The 14,089-nt window shown below is 46.1% G+C and overlaps 1 protein-coding gene across 1 annotated transcript; it reads left to right on the forward strand.

The window, feature by feature from the left end:
- The first annotated feature begins 463 nt into the window (after positions 1 to 463).
- On the forward strand, positions 464 to 11,558 carry C1H18orf54 (chromosome 1 C18orf54 homolog). Its single transcript, XM_077282349.1, has 8 exons — positions 464 to 657; positions 1,548 to 1,810; positions 1,948 to 2,634; positions 2,739 to 2,880; positions 4,236 to 4,347; positions 6,731 to 6,862; positions 8,972 to 9,045; positions 11,341 to 11,558. Exons 2-8 carry the CDS (start codon positions 1,570 to 1,572, stop codon positions 11,426 to 11,428), a joined length of 1,476 nt encoding a protein of 491 aa, XP_077138464.1. The 5' UTR covers positions 464 to 657; positions 1,548 to 1,569; the 3' UTR covers positions 11,429 to 11,558.
- The last annotated feature ends 2,531 nt before the right edge of the window (positions 11,559 to 14,089 follow it).

The following is a 14,089-nucleotide window of genomic DNA, read 5'->3' on the forward strand; positions in this document are numbered from 1 at the left end:
ACAACACATCAGACTCTCGCCTACCATCGAAACCTTCAAAAAGAGTCTGAAGACCCACCTCTTCCGACAAGCCTACAACCTGCAGTAACCACCGATCAACCAAACCGCTGCACGACCAGCTCTATCCTCACCTACTGTATTCTCACCCATCCCTTGTAGATTGTGAGCCTTCACGGGCAGGGTCCTCTCTCCTACTGTACCAGTTATGACTTGTATTGATTTCTGTACTTGTTTTTATTATGTATACCCCTCCTCACATGTAAAGCGCCATGGATGGAATAAATGGTGCTATAACAATAAATAATAATAATAATGAGAAGCTTAGATACAGGGCTCAGCTTTGGCTGGCACCACACACCACCCCCTCAGGTTCTGACAATCATTCACGGCAGTGTGCACTGTGCAAAGCACAAAACTGGAACTTAATTCTCTTGTATCCCTCCGCCACGTAGCCGGGACTAACATGCGGAAGAGTATCGCGTTGCCAGGCTGTGCTGCGCCTCTGAAGTTGTGAGGCGTCAGGCGGGAGCTGGAGACAGAGCCGGCCGTGGATTCTGGTTTAGTACGGGGCGGGCAGCGGAGGATGGAGCTGCTGTACGGGGAGAGCGGAACACAGGAGCGGCGGTGACAGCTCCGCGCTGAGGGCCACAGTCCCAGGTACCGGGGCCCCGGCTGTAAAGGCAAACTGGAGGAACTTTCAAAAGCGCTATCAGCTCTGCTCTTCTCTGATAGGCGGGTTTGTCCCTGCAGGCGTATCTGATTGGTTTCCAGCCTTTCTGCCGTTTATCTTCGATTCTGATTGGTGCGTGTGTGTGAACTCGTTGATAGGCTGAATGTTCGCTTCTGCGCTGTCATTGGCTGACTTCCTTAGAGTCTTGTCCTGTGATTGGTCGCTAGCTCACAGCTGAGATTCTCGCATTGTTAGAGGGCTTTTCCATAAAGACTTTGTGTTTCCAGGATTCCAGTCATCCTTCATTCTCCCCTTCCTCCAGACACACATCCTGCAGGAAATCCAGAGAGTGTGCGATTACCTAGCCCTGCCTGTTATACGTTCTCATTGCATATTTCATTCACTATACAAAAAAAAGTATTTAAAGAGTGAAATAAAACATTTTTTTTTATTTCGCCTACCCAAGGTGGAGATTATTAGCAATCGGCGTATTTGGCAACTACACAGTTAATTTTTTAAACAGTCCATATGGGCGTTACCAGAGAGATTTCACTGGGGGCGTGTACGTCTTCTCTATGACGCTGACCAATCATAAGCAGGCAGCAACACACTGGGGGAAGAAGAACACACCCCCGCACCTGACGCCCTACCAGGATCGCACCTCTTAAATGCCGCAGTCAGCCCTTATGAGGGGGGGGGTGGCACCAATGGCTGCTCTCAGGGGTCTGACCTCTGGAAACCCTACTGACCCCGTCGGGTAATCTAAGCAGTGACTGAGGGGGCTCCTGGACGGAGGGGCACTGGCCGCCCCCCTGAGGTGTGGGCGATGGGCATTTCCCCAGTTTTCTGACATGAATCCTTCTTTTCCATATCACAGGCACTGACATGTCCTTGGAGAAATGGCCGGATCCAGCTCTCCGGACTCGTCCATCTCCATTTCCTCCCTCCTGGCCAGCTGCAGCCTGGGGGGTAACAGCCGTAGTGACGCCGCCCGACCCGCGGCCTCCATACAGTACAAGGACCGGCTGTACAACTCTGCGACCAGAGCCCTGGAGGACTACATCATGGACTACGAGGCGGCCAGCACCGGAAGGATCACCATCCGCCCGTCCTCATCACTCCCAACTCCGGCCAGGAGAGGTACGTAAGGCTGCGAGGGCAGGGGACCATCAGAGGACGTACGTACATCATTCCCAGTGTTCCCAGTCTGCTCACCAGTCATACTGGGAACACGTGATGCGCTATTCAGGAATACTAACCATATATATTTTTTGCAGCGCATCCCTCGGTTTGGCCCACACGGTCCCTGACGCGGAGCGGATTCGTGCCTCGCGATCCCGACCTGCTCAGCCTGACCACGGATGACCTCCTTGGGTTCCCACCCGACGGGTCGCTGCCCTTTTCTCAAGCAGCCCGACATAGAAAAAACCTGAAAAAGCAACTGGGATTCTCTCCTCACGTGACGGCTCTGGCTTCTCCGTTAACCCCTTCGTCTCTCAGAGCAATGGACGTCGTCTCGGCTCTGGATCTCCGAGACCACCGACTCCGCTCTCAGGACCTGCGGAGGCGGAAAGAAAAAAGTCATCCGGACCGAGAAAACGACTGCGGACTTTCCAATGTTGCGAACCCTCTGCTCTATAAGAGCTACCCCCGCTGGTTAACCAGTCACAAGTCTGAGCTGGGGGTGTCGGGCATCTCCAGTATACCGGACGTTAAGTATCCACTCTGGATACGGGACCACCGACTCCTAGGAGATGTGGATAGCCACTGGACTAGGCGTAGAGATGGGCCCGTTACTAATCTTCCCAGCTACCCATCCGACGCGCCATCGCAACCTTCACAAATGCCACGTTATGGCCAACGAGGTGACAAAATGGTTAATTCCAGCATTTTCACGGAAAGGGTAAAGTCTTCTGCCCGGTGTGATTCGGATATCGTGCAGCATTTCCATACGCCGGCGATGAGTAAGCATCACCCCGCCGCTCTTCCTGGCCGCTGACGTTTCCTCCTTCCTGGCGCGCTTTGCTGGTCAAACATCATCATAACTTGTTTTATTTCTTCATTATAGGTCGTCCCGAGACGATATCGGAACAGACAGGGGCCGCCGAGCGCAAGGACTTGTCCCAGCAGCCTCAACATCATAACCAAAGCCCCCGAACTGAAGAGGTCCTGGAGGCCGAGCGGTCCTGGGAGCGAGTCCCCTATTCCTAGTAAGATATTCCCACCATCACGTCTAATGTTATGTTAGACCTGTGCCGGCATCCGACAACATGGTCTTATTTAAAGGGTCATTCTCTTGGTTGTCACTGAGGTCGGACCTTCGCCATCCATTGACGTGCCCAGCAGGGATGGAGCATTTCACTGGGGGCGTGTACTTCTTCTCTATGACACTGACCAATCATAAGCAGGCAGCAAGACACTGGGGGAAGAAGAACACGCCCCCACAACTGATGCCCTACCAGGATTGCACCTCATAAATGCTGCAGTCAGCTCTTACGCGGGGGGGGAATAAAAGCCGAGTGCTGAACAGTCCTGTAGACAATGAGTGGAGTGGGAACGCTCATACCCGACCACCTCTACAGTCCGATGGGGCGTTTCAGAGGGATCGGGGAACACTTCAATAATGGGACCCCAACAGATTTCTAATGGGGGCAACCCTTTCACGTTACATCTCAGTTGTCCTCTAAGGGTCTGCAGAGTCCACTGACACCTCTGACCTTCCTGTAACCATGAACCCTTGGCCGAGGTGCTTGTTAATCGTGGACAGGGAAACAAGCCTCAGCTGGATGCTTAGGGTATGTTCACACAGTGGGTTTTTCATGCATTTTTTTAGAGCAAATCTGCACTAGAAAAAAAGTGCTGAGAAAATGAAAAAAAAAAAAAAAACACAGAAGATGCTTGGGTTTCTTTTTGAACATTTTAAGTATTTTCATCTTATAAATGCTCACATTCCATTTATTAATTGATTGCTTAATATAATTTAAAAAACATTTTTTTTTTTTTTTGGAGAATTGCCCCCATCCACCCCAAAAAACTTGCGAAGGTGGTTAAAAAAAAAAGTTTAAAGAAAACTCTTTAAAATGTTAACAAAAAACGACAAAAAAATCCTTTTATCCACAATATGTGAATTAATTCTAATTCCCCCATTCACACACATGTGACCATGGACACTCGCTGCTATGATATCTCCCATGTTCGGTAGCAGTAGCATAGGCTACAGTATACAAAAGTACTGAGCAGTGTAGCAGTGAATTCAGCACTGAGAGAGAGAAAACACTTAATGGTTGCCCTATTATATATTGGTAGTCCGACAAGATTGTTTGTTTATTTTGCCATACAAAAGTATCAAAGTGTATTATTAACGGCATTATGGGGTAGATAATTATATATTTTAATTGGACAGCAGCAGTATGAGGGACATATATGCAAAAGTATTGAGCAGTGTAGCTGTGAATCCGAGCACTCAAAGAGATAAAACACTTAATAGTTTTTTTATATATATTCACTTTACTATTGATTTATGGGAGGTTTCGTAAAGCAGTGACCATTTTATTATCGTTGTCAGCAAGTCTCCTGTCCATGTCCTGTGTGAAGACGAGGAAAATAAAGGGCTCAAAGCTTTCAAATCAAATCTTGTGGACGATTTCCTTAAAAGTTGTGTCCAGCAGGAGAACACGGTAAGTTTCATCTTGTGGTGTTTTTGTTTTTCATAGAATTTTCTCCTAAACTTCTCAGTAATAAAACTCTTGCAGTTTGTTTTGGTTTTTAGCTCTTCTGACTGTACCGTCCCTATAAAAAAATAAGGCAATTACGGTAGATGTTATCTCGGCTTACAGGCGTTGTCACCGAGGTTTGATAGACTATTTCCAGTCAACTCTTAGGGTACCGTCACACATTGAAATTTCCATCGCTACGACGTTACGATTCGTGACGTTCTAACGATATCGTTACGATATCGCTGTGTCTGACACGCAGCAGCGATCAGGGATCCTGCTGAGAATCGTACGTCGTAGCAGATCGTATGGAACTTTCTTTCGTCGCTTGATCACCCGCTGACATCGCTGGATCGTTGTGTGTGACAGCGATCCAGCGATGTCTTCGCTTGTAACCAGGGTAAACATCGGGTAACTAAGCGCAGGGCCGCGCTTAGTAACCCGATGTTTACCCTGGTTACAAGCGTAAACGTAAAAAAACAAACCGTACATGCTCACCCGTCGGTGTCCTTCAGGTCCCTTGCCGTCTGCTTCCTGCTCTGAGTGCCGGCCGGAAAGTGAGAGCAGATCACAGCGGTGCTGCGCTCTGCTCACTGTACGGCTGCACTCAGAGCAGGAAGCAGACGGCAAGGGACCTGAAGGACACCGACGGGTGAGCATGTACGGTTTGTTTTTTTACGTTTACGCTGGTAACCAGGGTAAACATCGGGTTACTAAGCGCGGCCCTGCGCTTAGTTACCCGATGTTTACCCTGGTTACCCGGGGACTTCGGCATCGCTCCAGCGCCGTGATTGCAACGTGTGACCGCAGTCTACGACGCTGGAGCGATATTCATACGATCGCTGCGACGTCACGGATCGTGCCGTCGCAGCGATGAAAATTTCAATGTGTGACGGTACCCTTAGGACCCTCATTCACAGATAAAATTCAGCTGGACCCGCCCATGTTAGTGGCCTGTTGACTTTCAGTGGCTGACCCTTTTGATCTCCGACTTACCCTTTTGATCTCCAGGAGATAAACCACTAATAGAGGAGTCTGCCGAAGGCATTTATGCACTAAGTGCTTTTTCCATTTGCTTTATTTATTTATCCTGCTATTCCTGAATTTTTTTTAAATTTTTTATTTTTTTTTAAATCCTGTGATATTTTGAGAGTACGAAATGGGACCTAACTTCCCCTGCCTGGAACATGACATCACAGGAGGCTGGGGCTGCACTCGCTTCCCTGCAGAACAAGATGTCATCAGGTGTCTGCTTTTCAGTCATTTACTGCAGTTTCTTGCGTCACTGCCTCCTGAAAATGTCCTGAGTCCTGGGTGTTGATAGAGCCTGTAGAAGAAGTGACCAAGGCGCCAACACTCTGCCTCAGCCCCCACGAGCCACAGCTTCTTATTGGGAAAGGAGACTATTCGGGAGCAGTGATAGATGCAGGGAGAGACACCAGCACTACCCCACAGCTTATATCACCTCCCTCAAAACAGCTAGTCATCAGAGGGTTGTGTGGCTGTCACTCACATTTCTTCTATCGCTGCTCCCTCGATGAGGTTCTGTTCCAGGAGAAGTGAGTGCAGCCCCGGCCTCCTATGTTGTCCTGTTTCTCAAATGAAATGTCACAGGTAGTGAAGTAAAAAAAAAATCATATAGAAAACGCAGTATAAGGAGAATTGTGGGGAAGTTTATAATAAAGCAAATTACATAAGTGCCTTGGGTGTAAGAAATATATTTATTAAGAGCGTTTTAGGTATTGGACCAATCCTTTAAGCCCTAATATACATTAGACTAATGGCGGCCGAACCCACCGATATCAATGGTTTCAGCCGACAGACTCCCAGACATAAGCCGATGCCACACATGTCTCCTGAATGAGAGCTCCTGTGTATAGGAGAGACTGAGAGAGATGGCTGTTGGGCTGTAGATTGGCAGATACGGCCTGGGGGGAGGTTCCTGCTGCAGCCAGTTACTCACTTTTTATTTTTCACAAATTTTGGCTCTATTCAAACAAAATGTCAAATCTTCTAAGGGCCAGAAGTGACACTACCCATATTCGTGAGGTGTGATATTCCATCTCAGACCCCTTATTTGGGACCTCCACCAAATATCCAGGAGCAGCGCCTCTCTCTCTGTACCTGCTTTCCTTGGTGGGTACCGTGTAATGCTGCATTTCTCCTGTGGTGGCGCTGCAGTGGAATTACAAACTTGTCGTCGGCTTACTTTACATTGTACAGTTGATCTGAGGGGGACCTCATCATTTCTGGGGGACCCTTCTATTAAAAAGTTATTGTCCAATGCCGACAAAACCAAAGCTTTCACTATCTCCTAAGTGAAGACTGTTTTTCTTTTGTCTTTCAGACCAATCCTTTTTCCGGAGGGAATCACCACGGGCCGGTGGAGGCTCTGAAGCACATGCTCTTTAATATGCAAGCCTTCCAGCAAAATATCAGCCAGGAAAGCAGCTCCGAGCATCTGCAGGAGATCCAGAAGGTGAGCATCAGCCTCGTTATCTGCAGGAGAGTCCCAGTCACCGGCCCCATAATGACCTGTGGTGCCAAGCTGGCCATGCACATGAGGGAGCAGTCAGCGAAACCTTTGATCAGTAGAAAGATAGTACTTCAGATTGTACCCCTTCCCCCCGTACATGAGTGCTCAGCTTGGCCGAGTGTCCATGTGTTCTCAACAGTGAGTGAGAAGTAAGTTGTTATCAGACTCCTCTGTCAGCGGCTTATCTCCCGTGAAATTTCGATCCTCCTCTTCCCCCAACATTATGTGTTGGGGAAGAGTCAGGAGACCACCATATATATATCAGATGTTCAGCTAGTCCCTCCAACATCAGCGGGTTCTGACCACTTTCTTTTTTTTATCCCTTAATGACCAGACTTAATTACGTTTATTGATTTATTTTCCACTGTAACTGGGGCATCCACAGAAGCTTTAGTTACAGGGGAAACCAGCCCATTACAGTGACATAAGATACTGGCATAACAGATCGGCCCCGGGCGAAACGAGGCTGTAACGTGATCGCTAGGTCCACCCGAAGCATTGTCCATCATGACGCTCACTGAGTGCTGTGTAGCCGGCAAAATAGAAAACTGGGAAAAAAACACTTCTGTCTTCCCCCAAGGGTCCTCGGCTATCAGCTTATGGACCTGCTCCTCCTGTTTTCTGCAGCAGGCGCTTTAACCATGTGTAATTTACTACGGTGAGGGGGTTAAAGGACAAAAACCGCCGTAAATTTTTTGCACTTGGTCATTATGGGGTTCATGTATGTGGGGGGGTTTAAAAGATTTTAAATACTGTATATACTCAAGTATAAGCCGACCCGAGTATAAGCCGACCCCCCCTAATTTTGCCACAAAAAACTGGGAAAACTTATTGACTCGAGTATAAGCCTAGGGTGGAAAATGCAGCAGCTACCCGTGAATTTCAAAAATAAAAATAGATGCTCTGCACCGTTCATTATGGCCCCATAGCTGTGCCATATAGTGCTCTGCACCGTTCATTATTGCCCCATGGCTGTGCCATATAGTGCTCTGCACCGTTCATTATTGCCCCATAGCTGTGCCATATAGTGCTCTGCACCATTCATTATTGCCCCATAGATGTACCATAGAAAGCTGTGCCATTGCTGCTGCTGCAATTTAAAAAAAACGACATACTCACCTCTCTTGCTTGCAGCTCCTCAACGTCCCGTCCCGGCGTCTCTCCGCACTGACTGATCAGGCTGAGGGCAGCGCGCACACTATATGCGTCATCGCGCTCTCTGACCTGCACACTCAGTGCGGAGAGACGCCGGGAAGATGGACACGGACAGGTGAATATGACATACTTACCGGCGTCCCGCTCCTTCCCCCGGACAGCTGGTCTTCGGTGCCGCAGCCTCTTCCTCTATCAGCGGTCACCGTTACCGCTCATTAGAGAAATGAATAGGCGGCTCCACCCCTATGGGAGTGGAGTCCATATTCATTTCTCTAATGAGCGGTCCCACGTGACCGCTGAACAGGGGAAGAGCTGCGGCACCCGGAGACCGTGGGACTGCAGGGACAGCGCCAGGAGCCCCGGAAGCAGGTAAGTATGCCTCAGCACCCTCTCCCCCTCACCCGCCGACCGTGACTCGAGTATAAGCCGAGAGGGGCACTTTCAGCCCAAAAATTTGGGCTGAAAATCTCGGCTTATACTCGAGTATATACGGTAGTTAAAAATACAATGGTCAACCAGTCCTGTTGATGGTGATCTTAAGGGCTCAGGCAGACGTCCATGAAATTCGGTCCAAGCATGAACCAGACTGCCCGGGGGCCTCCCGACCCGAACTTAACAGCTTCATAGACTTATATGAGGATGTTGAGTTGTCGGCAGGAGACCCTGGAGCAGACCCGAGCGTCACTGACGTCTGAAGCAGGACATAATCTAATAATGAGGAGCTCGTTAATGATTCGTTGATGTCCTTATCACCAATCGGAATGAGGAAACGGACTTGACGACTTCTTGCACAATTGACCCAAGCCGATTTATTAGTGTAGTCACAAGGAAATCAACTGATGAAATTACAGTAATGAAATCATTTATTAACGTTTTTTTTTTTTTCTATTTTATTAGATTTCTACAGACGTAGAATCTGAAATCCAGAAGATGGACCAAGAGGTGTTTCCAGTCAATAAGTCCTTGCAAAAGTAAGTTCTGGCCTCGGAGTAGTAAACCCATAATGTAGGAGACCGATTTCATTTTTGCAGTTTTCCTTATTACAGTTACACATTCTATTATACAGGTTTATTTTCTTTGACTGTATTGGAACAAGACAAAAAAAAAAAACTAAGAAAAAAAGGCAAAATGTACATACGGTAATTTCACACAAGACCCCAAAAATATGGGCCGGACAAAATTGTGGGTAAACGACTTTGTTTCAAGCATGTGATGCTCGTTGAGACTCACATGTGGCAAGTAACAGGTGTGAGCAATATGAAAATCATACCTAAAAACCAGATAAAAAGGGGAGACGTTGTCAATCATTGTATTGTGTGTGTCTGTGTGTGCCACACTAAGCATGCAGAACAGAAAGAGGAGAAGAAAACCAAGATTGTTAAAAAATATTAACAACCTCAAAGTTACAAGTCCGTTTCCAGAGATCTTGATGTTCCTTTGTCCACGGTGAACAACTTAATGAAGAAGTTTTAAAACCCACGGCACTGTAGCTAATCCCCCTGGTTGTAGATGGCAGAGAAAAATTGATGAAAGGTTGGAACGCAGTATACTCGTAGTGGATAAACAGACCCAATCAAGTTCCAAAGAAATTCAAGCTGTTCTGCAGGCTCTGGAAGTATCACTGTCAGCGCAAACTATCCGTTGATATTGGAATGAAAAGAAGTGCTATGGCAAGAGATTCAGGAGGGAACCCACTGCTGACACAGAGGCATAAAAAGGTAGACTGCAATTTGACAAAATGTACCTTTTGAGAGCCAAAATCCTTCCGGGAAAGCGTCTTGTGGACAGAGGAGACCAAGATAGAGCTTTCTGGTAAAGCACATCATTCTACAGTTTACCGCAAACGGAATGAGCTCTACAAAGAAAAGAACACAGTACCTACAGTCAGATATGGTGGAGGTTCACAGATGTTTCGGGGTTGTTCTGCCTCTGGCACAGGGTGCCATCATAAAATCTGAAGATTATCAAAAAATTGTAGGTCACAATGTAGTGTCCAGTGTCAGAAATCTAGGTCCGCGTCCTAGGTCATTGGTCTTCCAGCAGGAGATTGATCCCAAACATACTTCAAGAAGCCCCCAGAAATGGATGGAAACAAAACACTGGAGAGGTCTGAAGTGGCAGCAATGAATCCGAATCTAAATCCCATTAATCGCCTGTGGAGAGATCTTACATTTGCTTTTGGCAGAAGGCGCCTTCACATATGAGAGACCTGGAGCAGTTTACAGGAGAAGAGTCGTCCAAAATCCCAGAGAGAGGTGTAAGAAGCTTGTGGATGGTTATAGGAAGCGATTGATTGCAGTGATTTATTCCAAATATTATTTGTTCCAATACACACAAAGGAAATAAGCACGTGTATAACAAAGCGTGTGTAATTGCAATAATTTTCGGGAACAACTTCAAGGGTGCCAACACTTTCAGCCATGACTATAGAATATATATATATATTATACACAATGATATATGTCCACTGATAGATAGGTGTGAGTGACAGCTGGGACCCCACTGATCTTTCGGAGGGGGCTTACTCCTCCTGCCGCTCCGTTCATTCTCCATTCTCGGCAGCCCATAACATAGTGATTGGAGCGGCGGCAGTTGAACATTCTCACCGCTGCCCCAATCTAACTGGGATAAATGCCCCCATTCTGGCGATTTGTGCTGGTCCCAACAGTCAGATCCCCATCGATCTATAAGTCATTGCATATCCTGACACCTTTCAAAAAAATATTCACAACTTTGTAAAAACAAACAAAAAACTTCGTATTACTATTTAATGAGACACATTTTTTAGTTGTATGAGAGCGTTTGGGCTTTAAAAAAAACTTTATGATGAGCTATAGTTTTTATTGGTACCATTTTTGGCATACATACATCATTTTGTGATTTGCCCTTGATGCATTTTTTTTTTGGGGGGGGGGGGGTGAGACCCGATGACCAAAAAAGAGCGTTTTGGTTTTTTTTTTTTACTTTTTTTGCGCTGCCTAAAGATTATAGATCCAGAAATACCATATATGTTTTTTTTACCCAAATATTTATTTTTATCTTGTGGAAAAGCAGAAGATTAAAACTTGCAATTTACTGTTTATTTACTACTTTTAAACACATTATTTTTTGTAATTACATTTCCTGTATATATTTTAGTCCCCCTAGGGGGACCTAATACTTACTTTTACTATATGCTAAATTTAATAAACATAAGGACCTCCTATGCACCCCCCATTAATCTGCCTGGAACCGTAATGTCTCCTGTGTTGGTCTCTCCCCTCCAGGGCTCTGCACCATTTGTCCCGGCTCAAGGAGCTCGTAGGCGACTGTAACCAAAAGAAGGAAGACGATCAGCAGGGACAGCGGACGTAGCAGAGCGCCCAGTGTTACATTATAGCTCTAATCAGTATTTTATTATTTCACGCTTCATATATTTATTTTTATACCATTTTTTTGTGCAAATGTGCTTGCAGAAATACATACTGGTTCTATTTGTGTGTTATATTTGGTCTTGCACCTTTTTTTTTTTGGATCATTTCTTTGGATGCACAAAATATCACTTCTTTAGAAAAGTAGTTTTCTGGCCAAATGGAAAACGGCGTGATCCGTCAGCTTTAATTTTAAAGGGGATGTTTAATCTTTACATGGCTAAAATTACAATCGACTTTGCAAAATACCTCCAATAAGAAATGTAGTATAGTTCTTCTGATTCACTATGTCGTTTACCCCCATGTGCAGTAGCTTAGGTATCCACGGTTATGACCTCTTAAATAGTAACAGTTAGTTGCTAGTGGTGGTAACCATGGATACAAAGTTACTACAATGCCCTGCGCATGGGGTAAGCAACGTAGTGAATCAGAAGAACTATACTACATTTTTAATTGGAGGTTTTTGCTGATATTATTACACCTACTGCATATTAAGATAGGATTTTGGAGATGGGAATACCTCTTTTAAGTTACTGGCCACCACTATGGTTTCTCAGAGGTGGCCGGTCTTCTAGGCAAGGAGCATAGAGCTTGTAAGCGCAGATCGGAACTATTGGGTCTGTATAGGCAGTGAATAGTGCAACTCTTTCACACAGGGGACCATTGTTCTCGCACTTTTTTTTTTTTTTTTGTTCTTAATATTATAACTTTGTGTACCCGCATACAATTAAAAGAACCTCTGGATTAGGGGGATGAGAATTCTGCACCTTTTACACCCCTCAACATGGAAATCGCAACAACAATAATTTGTGAAAATAATGGAAATTGCGGGATGGAGGCATGTTATAGCGATCTATAAATGATGAAAAAAATGGATACTACATTTTCAAAACCTCAGCCATCTGGGAAATAATTGGTCGGTGATTACACAGGAGCTGCCAGCGGTGGATCTTGATGATTTGCCAAAGTGCATTCTGTGGCAGAGTCTTCCTCAGACGACCATTGATATCCTCAGTGATAGGAGCTGAGGCTGGAGGTGCCGGGATTTCTGCATGTGGCTCATGCCCCAGACTGAAAAAAATCCAGATGTTTTGAAAATTTGTTTTCATCTTTTGCAGATCAGTAACATCTATTATACATCCTGTTATTTTTTTTTTCCACATCTTTTCCTTCTTGGTGTTACACTGTTCAGCATTAAAATTACATTAGCTTTTATTTAGGCTTTAAAGAGGGTCTATCACTACGTTACACAATACCAACTGGATGCTTACATTATTAAATACAGCTCTTGGTCCTAATGAAGCCGGTATGTTGACTTTGAAAAATTCCTTCATAATATAATCCTTTTCAAAAGTTTACAGCTAATCTGTGCCTGATTGGCAGCTCCTCAGAGGCCCACCTTCCTGTTTCTGTAGAATCTCCACCATCCTACTTGGGTTGGTCATTCTCAATCCCTATTTGCACTGAATCTGCCTATGTAGCCTGAATGACAGCTCCAATATCCGTCCTCTCTGCTGCTGTTCAATCTCTGCATACATAGCCTGATGGAGAGCCCCGTATTACCCCTCCTCCCTGCTGCTGATTCTCCACCCACATAGCCTGATTGACAGCTCCTCAGTAACCTTGCTGTTGAGTCTCCGCCCACATGGCCCAATTGATCACTCCATCCCTGCTGCTGAGTCTCCGCCCATATAGCCTGATTGACAGCTCAGTAACCGTCCTCCCTGCTGCTGAGTCTCCGCCCATATAGCCTGATTGACAGCTCCTCAGTATCCCTGCTGCTGAGTCTCCGCATACATAGCCTGATTGACAGCTCCTCAGTATCGCTCCTACCTGCTGCTGAGTCTCCGCCCATATAGCCTGATTGACAGCTCCTTAGTAACCGTCCTCCCTGCTGCTGAGTCTTCGCATACATAGCCTGATTGACAGCTCCTTAGTAACCGTCCTCCCTGTTGCTGAGTCTCCGCCCACATAGCCTGATTGACAGCTCCTTGGTAGCCCTCCTCCCTTCTGTTGAGTCTCCGCCCACATATCGTGATTGACAGCTCACTAACCGGCCTCCCTGCTGCTGAGTCTCCGCATACATAGTCTGATTGACAGCTCATCCATCCCTGCTGCATCCCCGCCAATACTAGCTTCAGTTTCCTTTTTCCTCCTGCTGAAATCTCACACTCCTCAGTACAAGCTGCAACTGTCAGTCGGTGAGCGGAGACTGAATACCCTCGGACTGATAAGCTCTCTTTAGCAGGACTCAAAAATGCTTAATATCAAGATTACACAGCCATTGTGACATGGATTTTCACAATAAGTACACCAGCCTCCTCAAGTTTAAGAGAGCCATTTAATAATGTATGCAGTCCAATTTGGGAAATCTGGGGACAGATCAGCTTTAACCCCTTCATGAGATATGATGTACAGTTAAGTCCTATGTTGTGTCTCTGCCTTTGATGTGGTCTTGCACGCCGGACCCCCAGATGATGGCTGATTATATTAGCTATCATGTGCCTTTAACAGCTGTAGGCAGAGCAGAGCAATATGCAATCAAAACATTATATCAACCCCAGAATGGTGTCAGTAAAAACAGCAGCTCAGGGAGCAAAACAAT

This window comes from Ranitomeya variabilis, chromosome 1 (genome assembly GCF_051348905.1).
Source record: "Ranitomeya variabilis isolate aRanVar5 chromosome 1, aRanVar5.hap1, whole genome shotgun sequence".
Lineage (NCBI taxonomy): Eukaryota > Metazoa > Chordata > Amphibia > Anura > Dendrobatidae > Ranitomeya > Ranitomeya variabilis.

Coding starts and splice junctions, on each gene's coding strand:
- C1H18orf54 (XM_077282349.1), top strand. CDS start 1,570: ATGGCCGGATCCAGCTCTCCGGACTCGTCCATCTCCATTTCCTCCCTC. Junction 4,348..6,730: donor GTGTCCAGCAGGAGAACACG/GTAAGTTTCATC, acceptor TTTGTCTTTCAG/ACCAATCCTTTTTCCGGAGG. Junction 9,046..11,340: donor GTCAATAAGTCCTTGCAAAA/GTAAGTTCTGGC, acceptor TCTCCCCTCCAG/GGCTCTGCACCATTTGTCCC.